This window comes from Solanum verrucosum, unplaced genomic scaffold (genome assembly GCF_900185275.1).
Source record: "Solanum verrucosum unplaced genomic scaffold, falcon-dt-bn FXZP01000181.1, whole genome shotgun sequence".
Lineage (NCBI taxonomy): Eukaryota > Viridiplantae > Streptophyta > Magnoliopsida > Solanales > Solanaceae > Solanum > Solanum verrucosum.
Genome location: NW_026020407.1, coordinates 3,455,717 through 3,473,905, shown reverse-complemented (window position 1 = coordinate 3,473,905; position 18,189 = coordinate 3,455,717). Strand labels below are relative to the sequence as shown.

The 18,189-nt window shown below is 37.3% G+C and overlaps 1 protein-coding gene across 1 annotated transcript; it reads right to left on the bottom strand.

The window, feature by feature from the left end:
* Positions 1-7,176: 7,176 nt before the first annotated feature.
* On the bottom strand, positions 7,177-7,818 carry LOC125840509 (uncharacterized). Its single transcript, XM_049519478.1, has 2 exons — positions 7,544-7,818; positions 7,177-7,471 (listed from the first exon to the last, which is right to left on the bottom strand). The coding sequence occupies exons 1-2, from the start codon at positions 7,816-7,818 to the stop codon at positions 7,177-7,179; spliced, it is 570 nt and encodes a 189-aa protein (XP_049375435.1).
* Positions 7,819-18,189: the final 10,371 nt, after the last annotated feature.

Sequence of the window (18,189 nt, the reverse complement as noted above, 5' to 3'; positions counted from 1 at the left end):
GGGGGAAAATTAGTGTTCATTTTGGGGGGAAAGAGGTGAGAAATTGGATAATTATAAGGCCCAATTCAAATTCAAACTTCAAAAAATTTCACAATTTTGGGACAACACCTTTTTCTCTGAAAATTCACCCCATTCCGGAAGAGGAAAGGGGGACGGATGGGTGGGATCGAATCACTCGTCCTTGGGAGTGACGTAGATCGATCCCACAGCCCCAAGAACTAAAAGTCGGCTTGCTTTGCTACTGCGACAGGGACAGGCGGAAGAAGAAACAAAAGGAGCATAGTACTACTTGTACGTGTACCGATTCACGCATATTGACGCCACTTGCCACTGGCGTTTGGAATCGTTGTGTATTTGTTGATGTCTTCGAGTTCACGCCATGAACTTGTTGATGGAAATGTCGTTGTTGACGCGTGAAGGAGAAGGAGACGCGTGCAGGGGACAAAGAACGAAGAGTATGGGGGGTCGTTTGTATCGTACTGTTGTACATATTGTTGATGTTGTTATCGGGTGGGTCATTTGGAATTGGGTTGCTATTGATGGTGGGCTACTGATTGCATTGTTATTAGGCTGGGGATATTGAATTGTGTGTTGTTAATCGCTGCTAAGGAAAATGGCCAAAAATTGGCACAAATTGATCTGGAAAGGGGTTTAAGGTGAGGAGAGAAAATTGGTTAGATTCGTAATGGCCACATGAATTTCAATTATGGTCAAAGGAAATTAAGAAGTTAGTCGAATTGAGTTAATTTTGTGAATTCGGCTAGAATTTAAATATGATGAATTAATATAATTAATTTATGACCTTCTTAATCTTAACGAAATAAAATAGTTAAATCAAATATAAACTAAGTAATTTACAATATAAACTATTATATAACTAAACTAATTAACTAAATATTTAATTAAAACAAAATCTTTTTGAGACGATTTTTGAATAATCATAAAATATACCAATTATATATATAATTATGTAAAACGTATATATTATCTAAAAATTATAAAAAGTGACAAAACTATTTAAAATAACTTGCAAACTATATTATTATTATTATTTTTTGGAAAATTTTATAAAACTAATTATTTTAAATCGTTTGGAATTTAAGAAGCTCGATGATTAATTTATCTTATGGAGGTCCAATATTGGGTGTCAACAACTGTCCCTCGTTTGACTTGGATTGATGAAAGAAATCTAAGGCGAATGTAATTGACAAATCCGATTTTGACCGACCACCTCTTCATTCTTTAGAAAAAGGCCTTTGGTACGGACTTTAGGAATTATGGTCGAACCCCGAAGATGGGTTTCCTACATATCTCAGGCTATATGAGAATTCAAGTCACTTGTAGTTCGATACGCTTGATTTAATGCACGACTCTGAAAGAACTCAAAAGTTATCCCGACATCGAATTATGAGGAGATCGGAATGCTCGGAACTAAGATTTGAGAGAGATTGTTGGAATACAGCCGAGTTTTCAACGTTGAGTCCGCCTACATATCTCTCAACTCAAGGAATTAGGCTGCTTGTAGTTCAACTCAATCAGTTGAAGAGGAAATCTATTATGCAAAACAACCTTTGGTTCTGGAGGAGTGACAAATAAGTCGTGTATGAAAAAAAAACTTGCAACCTCTTAGCCATGAATGTGGAGCTCTTCACATCCATACGTAAGAACTTACACAAACATAATTTCCAAAGCTCTTGAATGCATTGTCATTCAGATTGGAAAGTTGCCTCCGGTGAAAATCAAAATTTTTCGGATGCGAAACTGAAACTGATAAACCTAAAGAAAAACCAACATGCCTCCTGATAGGGGTGTGGTTTGATTGTGGTGGAAGTCACTCCTCAGCTCGCGTCCTAAGAGTTTGGCACTCCTCTTTGGACTATGTCCCAGTTTGCTGCTAAGAAAAAGTTTCACGTTGTGTTGCATCCTTGTTGATGTCGTCCGCACCTGTGGTTTGATTTGAGAATTCATCTTTTTGGATGCTCTCAACAAAGACTGAAATAAACTTGTTAGTAGAAGTTGTAACTGGAAAAAGTGGTAGCATCTCTTATGATGCTTTGCAGTTACTCTTGCTGTGAAAGATGTCACATAAGTATGTTCAGTATATGTTTGCACACTTAAAGTAAATAATTAGTAGATAAAGTGCCGCTTTAGCTAGCGGTTTGAGTCAAAAAATAAAGAAAGATCATTCATATAACAAATGAGTATATCTTAATGGATCAGATAAGCATAAACATCTTTTTCAACTAGATGAGAAAATAAAGAAGTATTGAGAGTAAAAGATAACAGATACCGCTTTCTAACATAGTATGTCCATTACAACTCATGATTTGCTGAGGATTTGGAAATGTCATTGCTTGTTTTATGAATGACAAACTCTGATGATCTATGCAACGAGCTAAATGGCTTGATAATGATCCAACTGTAATGAGGTGGATAGATCGATGATTATCCAATTGTAACAAGGTGGATGACTCGATGATTTTCTAACTATAACGAGGTGGATAGCTCAATGAATATCCAACTGTAACGAGGTGGATGGCTCGATAATTTTCCAACTGTAACAAAGTGATGGCTCGATGATTATCCAATTGTAACGAGGTGGATGGATTGATGAATTTCCAACTGTAACAAGGCGGATGGATCGATGATTATCCAACTGTAACGAGGTGGATGACTCGATAAATATCCAATTGTAACGAGGTGGATGCTCGATAATAGTCCAACTGTAACGAGGTGAATGACTCGATAATTATCCAACTGTAACGAGGTGGATCGCTCGATAAATATCGCTTCTCAGCTCGCACTAAGAAAAAGTTCCACGTTGTGCTGCATCTTTTTTGATGTCGTATGCACCTGTTGTTTAATTTGAGAATTCATCCTCTTGGATGCTCTCGACAAAAAATGAAATAAACCTCTTAGCAGAAACCGTAATTCAAATAGAGAAGTAATATGTTTTACCGTATTCGATGCATGTTCTTTCCTATAAATGTTCTGACGTTAGCCTCCATCGATTTTGACGCAATAGATGATGACTTGATATGATGTGGATGACGATGCTTCATTGATAGGATGATGATGATTCATTGGTAGGATAATGCTGCTACATGATAGGTGATGATGTTGATGCTCCATTGATAGGATAATGATTGGTGATCTATCAGCGGGAAGATGTTGATGCTCGATTGATAGGATGATAATTCTTCATTGATGATCCATTGGTAGGATTATGTTGATTCATTGGCAGGATGATGTTGATGCTCCATTGATAGGATGACGATGCTTCGTTGATGATCCATTCGTAAGATGATGTTGATCCATTGACATGATGATGTTGATGCTCCATTGATAGGATGATGATGTTTCGTTAATAATCCATTGGTGGGATGATGTTGATGCTTCATTGATAGGATGACGATGCTTCGTTGATGATCCATTGGTAGGATGATGTTGATCCATTGATAGGATGATGTTGATGCTCCATTGATAGGATGATGATGCTTCGTTGATAATCCATTGGTAGGATGATGTTGATCCATTGACAGGATGATGTTGATGCTTCATTGATAGAATGATGATTCTTCATTTGATAAAATGACGATGATGTCCTTCTGGGTGGTGGTACTATCTCACTTGATAATACTGTAGAAATGTCCCTTTGGGTGGTCGTAATATCTCATTTGATAATACTATAGAAATGTCCCTCTAAGAAGGTTTCACATTACCGCGTCTAATATTGATTCGATTTGTGAATTTTCTTTAAATGTTCTTGATGCTGAAAAATCTAATTTGATGTCATTGTAGATGCTTGTACATGTTAAGAGTGATGCTTTCACTTGTTCATATTAGAACATTTGTACTCATTGTGACTCATGCTTTGCTGGGAATTTGAACGAGGTGTTGTTGCTCATATTCTGAACTATTTCTTTTCTTCTAAAAAACTTCAATGACTTTCCTGCATCCACAGAAAAGTTGTCAATTTTGGGGAGTTCCTCGCCTTTTTAACTTCTCCATATTCATTGAATGGAGGAATAGGATGATCTTGAGGCAAACTTATAAACCTGCATTTACAGAAAAATTGTTAGTTTTTTAAAACAAACTGATCAGTGTTGAGTTCTCCTATCACTTGCTCCTTGTCTTGCTATCTTCGGTTGATCACTCTGATCTCTTGCTTCTCAATAGACATAAGATGAAATTATACGAAATGTTTAACATATCAAAGCCTAAAAAAAGATTTTCAAAATCAACTTGGGAAAGGTCACTGTCAAATGTCATGTCATGCATAGCTTAAATGAACGTCCTTGGTTCAAAACTTCGGTGTATCCGATAGCTTGTTCTGGAGAATTCAAAAATCTTTAAAGCTTGGGAAATTTCTAACACAATCCTACCGACATCTGCTATAATTGAAAGATTTTGCAGTTGACTCTGAAATCCAAAGGTGTCGGAGATTGCTGTTGTTGACCATGCACTTTGACGATTACGGAGATTATTTGAAGTTAGGTTTAAACTTCTAATATGCTTGAAATAATCAAAATTTACTACAAACTTCTAGTGATGCTTGAAGGAATTTTTGAGGTAGTCCTCAAAATTATTATTTTTTGTCCCAATTAGATGTATCTCGGACTATTGATATATGATTTGTAGAATTTTTGAGACCCTTTCAAAAAATTTGTCCCAGTTGCTATTCCTAATGTATCTTCAGTCTTGACTTATTGTAGAGATCCTCTTCTTGAGAATATTTGAGTCCCTCTAAAAAATTATGTCTCAGTTTCTATTGTAAAGAAAAATAGAAATCTTACGGGAGATATGACCGGGTTGTTGTGGTGCTTACGTATTCCATTGAGGCAGGAATCAGGTCAAACGTAGTTCCCCCTCTCGAGGATCAACATAAATAGGAAAATTTAACTAAGAAAACGATCGAGGATGACATAGGCCGCCTACGTATTTCATTCTTGAGAATTCAGGTCGAACGTAGTTCAGATACAAAGAAACATTAAAAGGGATAAAGGGGTGACCAAGGCCGACATAGGCCGCCTCCGTATCTCATTATTGAGAATTCAGGTCAAACGTAGTTCATTACAAGCGATAATTTCTAACTATAGAACATAAGACGATTACAAACAAACAATGCAATTACAAGGAAAGAAATGAAAGAAACTCTAAATCTTCAAATATAACAACTCTTGATAGCATCTGAGTCGATTGACAACTTGAGATGAATGTCTATGTTCAACCACAACATGTGATCAAACAAATGCATCAATGTATCTTCTAAGTAAATTGTTGAGTTCTTTTTTCTGAGCTTTTTTCAGATGGACCTGAATTCTGACTTATTTGACAAAATCATCCTTTTCTAGATTTACAGTTTCCGTCTCATCCGTATTCAACTTATTCTGATTCTCGAACTGTTTCAAATCTTTGACGAGGTATTCGAATATCAGGATCTCCTCATCATGCTCTTCAAACTCATCTTCATCTACCTCATTTTGTTCATTCAGCTTGTGACGTGACATGATATTGACAGGTTTTTTTAAAAAAATTATTGAAACCAAAAGCAAAGACTGTTAGATAAAAAAATTAAAGCAAGCAAAATAAATTTTCGCAATAGAAGAGGCTTTAATTGAAAATAAGGAAATATGAACTTTGGCTATGACCATGAGCCATTTTGCCTTTTTCAAAACATTACGAGGGAAATTAAAACATAAATAGGTAAAATAATGCAAAAGGTGGGTTTCGGGCCTCATTTGGACTACCCCCGGTTTAGAAATAACATAAGATTCATCTTTGTCTATCAAGATGAATGAGGAATCAACAGCGGAGTGGAAGTCCAATTAAGAACTTGCTCAATTGGCTCGGTATCTCGATCATCTTCTTGGGCGCAACATCACCTTTTTCAAAAAGATCCCCAATTCCTTCTCCAAATCGTCATCATTGCCATATTCCCCTACCAGAAAGGACTGGCATAAATGAGGCACATACTTTGGTGGAACATGATTAATCCCCTTCTTGTTCAGACCCTCTCTTGACACTAAAGCAAAAGCTTGATGGGGTGTCATGCTCGGTGAAACTACAACTTTCCCGAGGTTGTTAGCACCAATCGGAACCTTCACCTTTACCATGCGCCACTCATCTTCCGTCTCTATCATATTGATAGTGGCACCTCCATAGTTTGGCAAAGGGTTACCGTTGATGTTGGGTACAACGGTCCTGACCACTTCCGGATCGATCAAGTTCTGGATCATGTGCTTCAAATTAATATAGCCTTCAGTATCATGCACAACACTGTTGGAATGATACGCACACCTTCGATCAACTTGGTAAAATCTTGAGCTAGTATCGACTGGCTTTAGCTTGATCGGATGAATAATACCTGCCGCACTCAGTTGCTCAAACAACTTCGTCCGACTTTCAATGAGAGGAGGAAAATTTTGAGCAGGTTTCTCCTCAAGACGTGGACAAGAGGGATCATAACTGCCTTGTTGAGGGGAAAGAATTTGGCGATAATTCAGAGTATTCTAGCGGGGAGGTGCTTGAAACTTTGGGTCAATCATGTTAATAACAAATCCTCCACGATTCAACAGTGAATTACCATTGGCATTGGAAGTGACAGCCTGTAGAGTGACAATTCTTTGATCAATCAAGTCCTGAATTTTATGCTTCAGGTTGATACAATCCAGTGGTATGTCCAGCACCTCCTGAATGGTAAGCACAATGATGATCGGGCCTGTAAAGTCTGGAATTGACATTGACAATTTTTGGATCACTTGTTCGTATCAGACCAGCCGCTTTCAATCTCTCAAAGAATTGGGTTCGACTTTCAACCAAAGGAGTAAAGACTCAAGAAGGTTTCTTCAAAATCTCTTGACAAGAAAGTTTGTAATTATTTCGTGAAGATGGAGGTACTTGGAGGTAATTGGGAGGATTTTGGCAAGTAAGTGCTGGTGTTTGGAAATTTTGGTATTGTAGAGCTTGGTAGCTATGAGGGGCATTTGGGTAATTTGGCAATGCAGCTTGGTAACTTGATTGAGCATTTGGGTAATTTGACAATGAAGCTTGGTAATTTAGATGATTCAGTGGTGGAGTTTGGTAATGTGGTTTGATGGGGTAAAGATTTTGTGGAGCCAAAGGGTAGGTTTTGGATGGTAAAGGCTTTCTACCATTGAAAATGGCATGCCTCTTTCATTTTTGGCTTGATTCAAATGAGATAGAGGAGACATCTTCCCTCTTCCTCCTCAATGGTCCCGAGGATTCATCTTGGGGAGTCATTCGGATGATTTTTCTGGTCTTGAGATCGTCTTCTATAGTTTCACCAACTTTGACTATCTCACTGAACTTTCCTCCTAAAATGAGCAACATCCTACTGTTGTACTCCGGCTCTTGATTGCGCACAAAGACTTCAATAATTTCTTTCTCGGTCATGGGAGGTCTAACCTTTATAGCCTCTTTTCTCCAATGATAGGCATATTCTCGGTAGCTTTCGGTAGAATTCTTTTTTATTATCTCTAAAGAGTATCAATCAGGGGTGAATTCTACATTGTAACCAAACCTTTCAATGAAGTCTTTAGCCAAAGCGTTCCCACTTGGCCACTGCTTGATTTCTTTAGAAATAAACCATTTCAAAGCTTCTTCTTTTAGAGTTCGACTGAAAAGTCGAATTAACAAAGCCTCTTCTTTCCCAACTCCGATAAGTTGATCACAATAAGCCCTCAAATGAGTAAAAGGACTTTCAACTCCACTAAAAGTCTCAAATTTTGGTACTTTAAAACCTTTTGGAAGCTCCAAATATGGATGAGGACACAAATCTTCATAATTCAACCCCATAATGTCTAGGGTGTATCCTTCATTGCATTCATAACTTCCTCTCTGATAATTTGCTCAACCTTTCCTTTCATGACCTTCCACTCCTTCTCCTTATTCTCACAATCATCGAGTTCAAAATGTGTAGTAGAGAAAGGGTATGATTCAGGTGATATTGGAAAATGAAATGCGGTTTTTAGAGGTATGGGTTGAGTGGTAGATGGGGTTTGGACAATTTGAGTAGGGATTTGATGGATCGGAGGAAAATTCTGGAAAATGTTGGTATTTGGATTTTGAGGAGAAGATAACTTTTGGTGTGAGGAGCTAGCATGATGTGGGTTAGGGGTGGTTAAGTCAATGATGGGAGGCTTTGGATCCGAAGTAGGAAAATAGAGTGGAGGCCTTTCGTTGTCTGCAGTAGGAGTGTTGGCAATGATAGCCAAATTCGTCAAATCTTGGGTCTTATCCATTTCAACCCTCATTTCAGCAATCTGTTGGAATAATTGTGCAATCAACTTGTTCTGCTCATGATAGGGTCATTCACAATAATTTCGGTCAAATCAGTATTCTAAACATTTTCAACCACTTTTTCCTTGCCTTTTGACAAACATTGGTCGGAAAAAGAATCTTTAGGGTCTTTAGACCTTGTGAAGTATGTATGTTCAGCCATTTTCTCAACACAGATCAGTTTTGAGTACCTGACAAAGAAAAATAACTCAAAAACAAATATTTTAGTTTGTGTCGATGATAAATTGTACAAAATATCACACATATTACTTTAAACACATAAGGATTGCTTCATTTGAAGATAAACTAGCCCACATATATAGAGAAATGACTAAATAGACAGAAATTTGTCTATTTGATTTTGACCTTAGTGAATCAGAAATGTCGACTTGAGTCGAGACAAAGTCGATTGTATTGTCGTACTTCTCATTTTCGATTGAAATATAACTCCAATTTCTTTGTAAGAGTTGGAAAAGATAGAATTTATCAAAAATGGGGACCGAACCTTGAAAGGTTGCCTACGTATCTCACGAAGGAGAATTCAGGTCCTACGTAGTTCAACCAAATTGAATCTCTTTCGATTTGAGACGGTGAATTTTTTTAATTTTATTTTTGATATGAGAGAGTAAGATTTGAAAAATGAAATTCGATATTTTTTTTTTTGAGAAACTAAAGACTCGAAGAGCATTTGGACGCACCTTTGATAGTGACTTGATATTTGTGCTTAGAGGTTCTAAAAACGATTCGGTGAGGGGTGAGCTAGAATATCTCCAAATAAAGCAACATATTCCACACAAGCAGTTATAACACATAAACAAATATTGCGCGTTCTAAACATGTATGTGACCCTTTTGTGCCAAGGGTAGGCCTACCGATTTGAAGGATGTATAACATCATTTGGACCACTCCATTGCCCCAAAACCCAAATTTATACAAGCCTTATGAATAAAATTGAATGGGGATACATAACAGGGGAAATGGGATACAAAATAATCAGTCTCGCGCAGAGGTACAATCCTAAACTTCGCTCCTAAGGAAAGATCCTTCGTTCTTGATTTTTGTCATCTCCAGATGTCCACACTTTTGTTTGCAATGATAACTTGATCCTTCTTCGATTAGAATAAAGCTATAATCTAACTCCCTAACCCAAGAGACAATATTTTGCCAAATGACGTATACATCCTTCAAATTTAAACACATAAGCATAATTGTCTTTTTATTGGCAAATGGGCCAAATAGTCACAAGGTGGGCTTCTAATGGGCCCAACACGCCTTGGGTGTTGGGTTGATTTTTTCAAAATGCGCTAAAAATTGGAATTTGGTTTCGCTCTACGCTAGTTGACTAAGAGTGGCTTTTGAAAGACCAGAAACCCAAGTGGACAACTTAGGTTGGAACTCACGACAACCATTGGACACATGACGAACCAATAAATTGTCGATCATTCCGGAAAAGGGTTGAGTCTAAAAAAGTCCGGCTGCGGTTCCGCAAAACTGTCCTTTAATATACTATACATACAATAGAAAATGTCATGAAATGCAATGACAGTTATAGCAGTTTAAACACATCAAGCACAAATAAACAGTTCAGCAATTAATAACAATTAATCAAATAAGTCAAATCTAATGGTTAGAACTTAATTAATTCTCAAGCGGAGTCACCATTTCTGTTTTATTCTAAAATTTAAATAAAAGAAAAATGACAGAGTTTTTGGAAAAATCGACTAAAGTTATGGTTTAACAGAAATCGAATTTCCAAAAGAAACAGAGTCATCACTTAATTTTTTAGTAAAAAATCAAGAAAAAAGTTAGGATTTTTAAAAGATTTAAACAGATAAAATCAATTAAAAATAAAAGGGTTTAAGTTCAAATGTACATTCTGAAAAGGTGTTAGGCCCCCGAAATGTCCACTAACTTGCGGTTGACCGGTGATTTGACTAAAATGACTTTTCAAGTAAACTTTCCAAGTTTTAACTAAGTGAAGGAAATTCATTTATTATTTATTACTTATTACTATTATTTTTCTGATTAATTATTTTAAGGGGAAATAAATTAAAGGGGAATCATTCTAAGGGGAAGTAACTTAAGTGTTGACAATGCTAATGTCAAAATAGAGCTGAGTAATAAATAAAATATATATATAAGAAAAATAAATATTTTAACTTTTGAATTTAAAGAGAAACGACTACCTTCGGGAAATTAATTAAATTAAACCAAAGATCAAATAAATTGTCAGTTGATACAATAATAGATAAGAAGTGAGGAAAGAAATATCAAATTTGGGCCTTTGGCCCGAATTCCCGAATCTTGAACCTGTCCTAAGTCTAAAGTTGCCAAAATAATGGGTTCTGGCCCATTTTTTCTGCCATATGGACTTGATGTATATTATTTAAGGCTTTAGGCCCATTTCGCCTTTGAGATTCTATATAACCTGAGAGTATACCCGTATACACGGATCATATTTCACGTCCATTTTCCTGTATATCCACTTTGATTTGTATTTTTTCATCAAACATGTATTCTTGCATTTTTTTAGACCTGTTCATCAGTTTAAAAGAGGTTGGCCGACTCGAAAATAAAGGTTTGGGCCTTTATGGCTCTCTCGAAATGCAAGGAAAAATATGGGAGTTCATGGTGAACTCGGGCACATTTCACATGCCACAACAGAAGAAGAGAGTTAGAAAAGATATACAAATCTCGACACACCCATGGTCCAATAATTAATTCATAAGGAGGACAAACACACAGTACAACTTGAAGACAAGGAACGTGGCTATAAGCCAAGGCACTTCTTAACATAGGATTATAATCATGTATTCAAAGAAAGAACTGACCAAAAGCAACTAATTGAAATTGGGATGTGCATGCTCAATTAACAAAGATTCTTAATTAATAAACAAATAAAAGGGATTATATCAACTAAATGGGGGGTAAAGAAAAATGTCAACAGTGAACTTAAATGAATTAATTGCCAAATAGAAAATCACTTTAGTACAAGAGGCTATGACGGAGAACTACCATTTAAACATATCTAAACATAATTCTCAACCTTCGCAATTTAACTTCGAGAAAATCAACAAACTACAGGGAAAACTCCTGAGTTAAGAAACAATTTCGGCTCATAATTAAAGGAAAAGTGAATCAGATAACCATTTTTGAATGAAGCAAGGATAAACAGGTTGACAAGCGATAAAGGAACTCAAAACACTAACCCCAAACTTCGTGCTTAACACATGAACATCAATGAGAAAGAAGTGACACAAAAGGAAAAGGACAGAACTAATTTCATCCGTAAATTCGGACCGACACTAATATGTTTACTCTTATCAAAATTTATTAGGGATGGGAAATGAAGGTCACACGTATTCCAAATAGATATGAGAATGACAAATCCTTTACTTAACACATTAATTAAAAGAAACAATCATATGACCAAGCCAGTAACTATTATAACCAACACGACTCATACATACAATAATCACCTTCACATAGGAAATAAGAACACTATTATGAGGAAGAAAGCAAGTTATGCTAACACATATTCAAGAAGACGATCAAAAAAACTAAACATGCAAAGAAAACTATGAATACACTTAGATTAATAACAACATATAAGAATATGTGGGTTCTTTCCTTCTTCGAACTGAAACAAAACAGGGCAGTCATCATTCGCGACTCCACAGATTTCCAACAGAACAAAGGGAGAGAGATAACATGCCACTAATCAATCAATGCAGCATACTAGAGGCAAACAAACACAAAGGCTATTCAAAACAAACGAAGCGAGAATCCAACCAAGCTTATACGTCTAAGATCAAATTATAAAAGACCATAGAAACTTAGAAGGGGTCAGAGTTTACCTCTTTCGCAGTAGCGGACTGGACAACAAACGAGCAGGGACGAGCTCTTTTACCACATGACGACTCGATGAACTTACGTGAACGAAGAAAAAGGATAAAGACCCGAGCAGAGCTTGAAACTATCAGCCCCTCTGCCTCTAAGAGTTATTCTAAAATATTTGTGTGTAAATGATTATAGTTAATAATTCTCTATGTTTTCTCTGTAATGGCAACTGATTCTACCAATATTTTTCCAACAATTTTCTCTAAATCAAAAATTTCCAATCCATCTTCATAGTGAAAAGGATGAGGTACTTATAGGGGGGATTAGGGTTCGTTTCGGGGGGAAAGAGGTGAGAAATTGGATTAGAATAAGGCCCAATTCGAATTCAAACTTCAAAAAAATTCACCATTTTGGGACGACACTTTTTTCTCTGGAAATTCTCCCCATTTTGAAAGAGGAAAAGAGGACGGACGGGTGGGATCGAATCACTGGTCCTTGGGTGCGACGTGGATCGATCCCACAACCCCAAGGACTGAGACGCGACTTGCTTTGCTACTGTGATAGGGACGGGCGAAAGAAGACAACAAGAGGAGCAGAGTACTGCCTGTACGCGTACCAATTTACGCGTATTGACGCCGCTTGCCACTGCCATTTGGAATCGATATGTATTTGTTGATGTCTTCGAATTCACGCCATGAACTTGTTGATGGAAATGTCGTTGTTGACGCGTGAAGGAGAAGGAGACGCGTGCAGGGGATAAAGAACGAAGAGTATGGGGGGTCATTTGTATCGTACTGCTGTACGTATTGTTGATGATGTTATCGGGTGGGTCATTTGGAATTGGGTTGCTATTGACGGTGGGTTACTGATTGCATTGTTACTGGGCTGGGGAAATTGAATTGTGTGTTGCTAATCGCTGCTAAGGAAAAATGGCCCAAAATTGGCACAGATTGATCTGGAAAGGGGTTTAAGGTGAGGAGAGAAAATTGGTTAGATTCGTAATGGCCACATGAATTGCAATTATGGTCAAAGGAAATTAAGAAGTTAGTCGAATTGAGTTAATTTAGTGAATTCGGCTAGAATTTAAATAGGATGAATTAATATAATTAATTTACAGGCTTCTTAATCTTAACGAAATAAAATAGTTAACTCAAATAAAAACTAAATAATTTAAAATATAAACTATTATATAACTAAACTAATTAACCAAATATTTAATTAAAACAAAAACTTTTTGAGACGATTTTTGAATAATATACCAATTATGTATATAATTATGTAAAACATATATATTATCTAAAAATTATAAAAAGTGACAAAACTATTTAAAATAACTTGGAAATTATATTATTATTATTATTATTTTGGAAATTTTATAAAACTAATTATTTTAAATCGTTTGGAATTTAAGAAGCTCGATGATTAATTTATATCGTGGAGGTCCAAAATTGGGTGTCAACACCATGTCTCTTACCTTATGATCCGCATACTTCTTTTATCTACTCTGGGTTGCTAGAAGCTTAGCTTGAATACTCCTCACCTTATCTTAAGCATCCTTCACTAAATCAACCCCCAACGGTTTCACATCTCCAGCCTCAAACCATCATATGGGTGATCTACATCCCCTCTCATGGAGTGCCTCAAATGGTGCCATATCTATGTTGTAGTGATAACTATTATTATAGGAGAATTCACACAAAGGTAAGAACATATCCCAATGCCCTCCAAAATCAATCACACATGCCCTAAACATGTCTTCTAATACTTGAATAGTCCTCTCCGACTGCCCGTCTGTCTGTGGACAGAAGGTTGTACTAAAAGTGAGTTGTGTGCCCAATTCATCATGCAATATCCTTCAAAACTTGGATGTGAATTGGGTACCACGGTCTGAGATGATGGAGAGGGGCACCCCATGCAACCTCGCTATCGCTTTCACATACACTTTAGCTAATTGTTCAACATTATAATCTATTCTTACCGGAATAAAGTGGGCTGACTTAGTCAACCTATAGACCACTACCCAAATAGAATCAAACTTCCCCAAAGTCTTGGGAAGACCAACCACAAAATCCATGGCTATTCTTTCCCACTTCCATTCCGGAATTGGCATTTTTTGAAGTAGACCTGCCAGCCTTTGATATTCATACTTCACTTGTTGAAAATTTTGAAACTTCGCCACAAACTCTGCTATGTCCTTCTTCATGCCCGGCCACCAATAAATTCGCTTCAAATCTCTATACATCTTGGTCTCACCCGGATGAATAGAATATCGTGAACCATGAGACTCCGCCAACAATTTCTCAATCAAGTCATCTACTGTAGGAACACATATTATTCCTTTAAAATTGAGTACACCATCCGCATCAAGAGTGGTCTCTTGCGCCTTACCTATGACAATCTTTTTTATGAGCTACTCCAAATTCTCATCCTCAAATTGTTTGTCCTTGATCTCTTCAATGAAAGTGGCCCTTACCTCAATACTTCCTAACACCCCACCTCTTTCTGAAATTCCCAATTGCATGAACTTAGACTCTAAGGTTTGAATTTCTTTAGCCAAAGGTCATGTGATGACCCGGAAGGTCATTTTTGGAAATTTTGAATATTCATTTAACTAGAGTGAACTAATTGATGGTTAATTATTAAATAACTAATTTTAGTTAATGCTTAATGGGTTAAGTTTATAATTAGTTTAATACAACTTGACCCATATAGGAAAATAATTAGTAGGGTTCACACTTTTAGATTATAATTTAAGAGGGAAAAGAAAAGGTTAGAAGAGAACGCTGAAATTTTAGTGGCGGCTTCGGCGAGGGTATTGCGTGTGTACTTCAGGTAAGTCATCAAAATTGCCAACATCTTGTTGTATTGTATTTATTCATATGAACTATATTAATGTTATTATTATAGTATTGGTTATAGAAGAAAAATCAATAACCTGGTAGTGTAATTAGACTCGAGGGAATAATAGTAATGGATAAATTTTGTAATTTGAGCAATAATTATGGCCCATCATTGATTCATTATAATGGAAAATCATTTGAGGTTAATATACTTATAAAAGAGGTTGGTGATTATCGGTATATATGTTTGTAGTTAGGCTTAAAGATCTATACATTAGGTTTTCTCAAAGCTGAGTTACTGACACGGTAACTACTTGATACATGTTACTATTTAATCTATTATTATTATTATAATAACAATATTGGCTTAGATAGAGAAACAAGAGAAATTGAATTTACTAACCTATGCTAACGTTTATTGGGTGGAAAATTGTTAATGGCTAATGTAATCATTGGATAATGATTATGGGTAATCATTAGGTAATATTTGGATTTATATGATGGGTGGTTAATGATCAGAAAACATTTTTTTTCGAGTTACTTACTACATTATAAACTAAGTTATTGATATAGACTTACCCTAGGCATGAAAATTTGAGAAGTATGAAAGTTGGAATGTTAATTGGCATTAAGATTAGGAACTTGACTATATATTTGAGTGAGTTTTTGGGTTCAGACTAGACCTATAGTGACATGAGTGTTGTTAGTTTCGGAATCTTATTGTGACTATGTACTTGAATAGATTGCATTGATTTGGAAGCTCAACGAAAAGGGAAGGCTCAAGTCTCGGAGTGATTGTTCGGTTATTTGAGGCAAGTGGATTTCTAAACCCTTGCTAAGCGTATGGAATTCGTGTATTTACTTGTGGTATATGTTTGGGAGTAATGGAAATTGGTGATGGGTTGACTTGTCCATGTTGAAAAATTCTAATGATGGAAAAAGGGTAATAAAAAGGCTTGTTGTTTAATTGTTGATGTTGTGTCACGATTGTATTTTGTGAATTGTACATTGATGTTAAATTGGTCATCTTCTCATTATTTGTGTGAACATGTCATTTGCATTGTTCTGAGACATGGTTGTGATAAGTGTTATGTGATAAGAGGATGTACCATTATCGGGGGTCATATCGCGCGCCGCGATGGATACTATATTTCGAGGGACATATCGCGCACCGCGATGGTTACTATTATCGAAGGTCGTATCGCGCACCGCGATGGATGCATGGACAGATATGTCCCCCATGGGTCCCGGACTGAAAGACAGCGGGTGTGTATCATTAGGTCAGACATGCATCACTATACTTGACATTGCATTTCATTGCATTGCACATTTTTATTATTGATGAACTTGATCTTGTGTGTTGCTGATCTTGTGAGTGCCTTTCTGTGAAACTTGTTATTGATGAATATTGAGTTGTTATTGAGAATATATAATCTGTTAGAGTATTGTTGTTGAGTTGTATGCTTTGTAAACTGTGAATTGTTAGGTTGGGTTGGTTTTATGCAGGTTGTACTTATAGAGGTTAGGATGGGGTGTAAGGAGTACCCGTATTCTGTTCCCTTAGCTTGTGTTTAGAGGTTTGTTTGTTGAGTACCGTGTGATTTGGTACTCACCCCTTGCTTCTACAATCTTTTGTAGGTTACAAGCCCAGATCTTCGTGATACCTTCCATTATCTTCATTTCTGAGGCTTTCTGTAGAGATCTGAGAGGTAGCTATTTGTCATCCCAGCGAACCTTCTTACTCTTGTTTATGATTTTGTTTTTATTTGAAAGACAACGTCATTTGAGACTTGCGTATTTTATTTCAATTCTAGTATTTACATTAGAGGCTTGTGCATGTGACAATCAGGTTTTGGGATTTAATTAAGTTGACTTGTTTTCGTTATAGTAATTGTTATTGAACTTTGCTTTATTTCCGCACTTTTTCGAAATGATTGGGTTTTAGGCTGACTTGTCTTGGTGGGATACGACGAGTGCCATCACATCCATTTTTGGGTCGTGACAATATGGTATCAGAGCCCCAGGTTCAAAGGTCTCGCATGCATACAAGCCGAGTCTACGTAGAGTTTCAAGGATCGGTACGGAGACGTCTGTACTTATCTCTGTAAGGCTATAAAGACTATTAGGAAACTTCCTTTTTGTTCATTCTTTCTCATCATGCGTGGTTACCTTCTTTAGTACTGAGCTATTGTATACTCTTTTGACAGATGACGAGGACTAGAGTGACTGTTACTGGTGGTAGAGGGGAGGCACTTCCCGAGGCAGTTGTTGAGGCCCCAACTAGGGGTAGGGGTAGAGCCCGAGCTAGAGGTCGTGCTCGTGGAACGACACTAGCCAGAGGTCGTGGTCGTGGAGCAGCACCAGTGAGAGGTCGTACTAGAGAAGCCTCTCCTGAGCCTCAGATTGATGACAAAGAGGACCAGGTTCCTCCAGAGTCTGCAGTCACACCTTTTCTTCAGGATACATTATTAAGGGTGTTAAGTGTGCTTGAGAGCTTTACTCAGGGTGGTGGTGAAGCCGCCACACCACAAGACTCTCAGACTAGAGAGGGGGCTCAGACCCAAGAGCAGCAGGAAGCTCCAGTTATTCAGGATGCGATTGGACATCTACCAAGGGATCCCGTGGTTGAGAATAATCTTGCACCAGCAATTGGGAGTCAAGGTGCACCATTGGTTGTTCTGACAGAGGATGAGCAGCGTAGGTATGAGAAATTTTGAAAGATGGACCCACCTCAGTTTCAGGGTGGGAAGAGTGAGGATGCTCATGAGTTTCTGACTACATGCCGAGAGTTGTTAGAGCTTGTTGGATTAGCTGAGTCACATGGGGTTCAATATGCTACACTCCAACTTTGTGGGCCAGCGAGAGAGTGGTAGAGAACTTATTCGGGGGCTTTGCTAGTTGGATCACCTCCAGTGACGTGGGAGAGGTTTTCTAGTGCCTTTCATGACCGTTTTACCCCTTGGAGCGTGAGAGAGAAGAGTCGTTTGAGGTTTGAAAATCTGAGACAGGACAGCTTATCAGTTACAGAGTATGAGGCCCATTTTTGCCAGTTGTCTAGGCATGCTTTGGTCATTATTCCAGACGAGACGGAAAGGATCCGTAGATTCGTCAGGGGGCTGACTTTCTCCATTAGATCGGCTGTGTTTAGAGCATCTAGAGAGGGGGCTTCCTTCCAGTCCATTGTGAGCGCCGCTAAAAAGGCAGAATT

Coding starts and splice junctions, on each gene's coding strand:
- LOC125840509 (XM_049519478.1), bottom strand. CDS start 7,818: ATGGGGTTGAATTATGAAGATTTGTGTCCTCATCCATATTTGGAGCTT. Junction 7,472..7,543: donor GCTAAAGACTTCATTGAAAG/GTTTGGTTACAA, acceptor TTCTACCGAAAG/CTACCGAGAATATGCCTATC.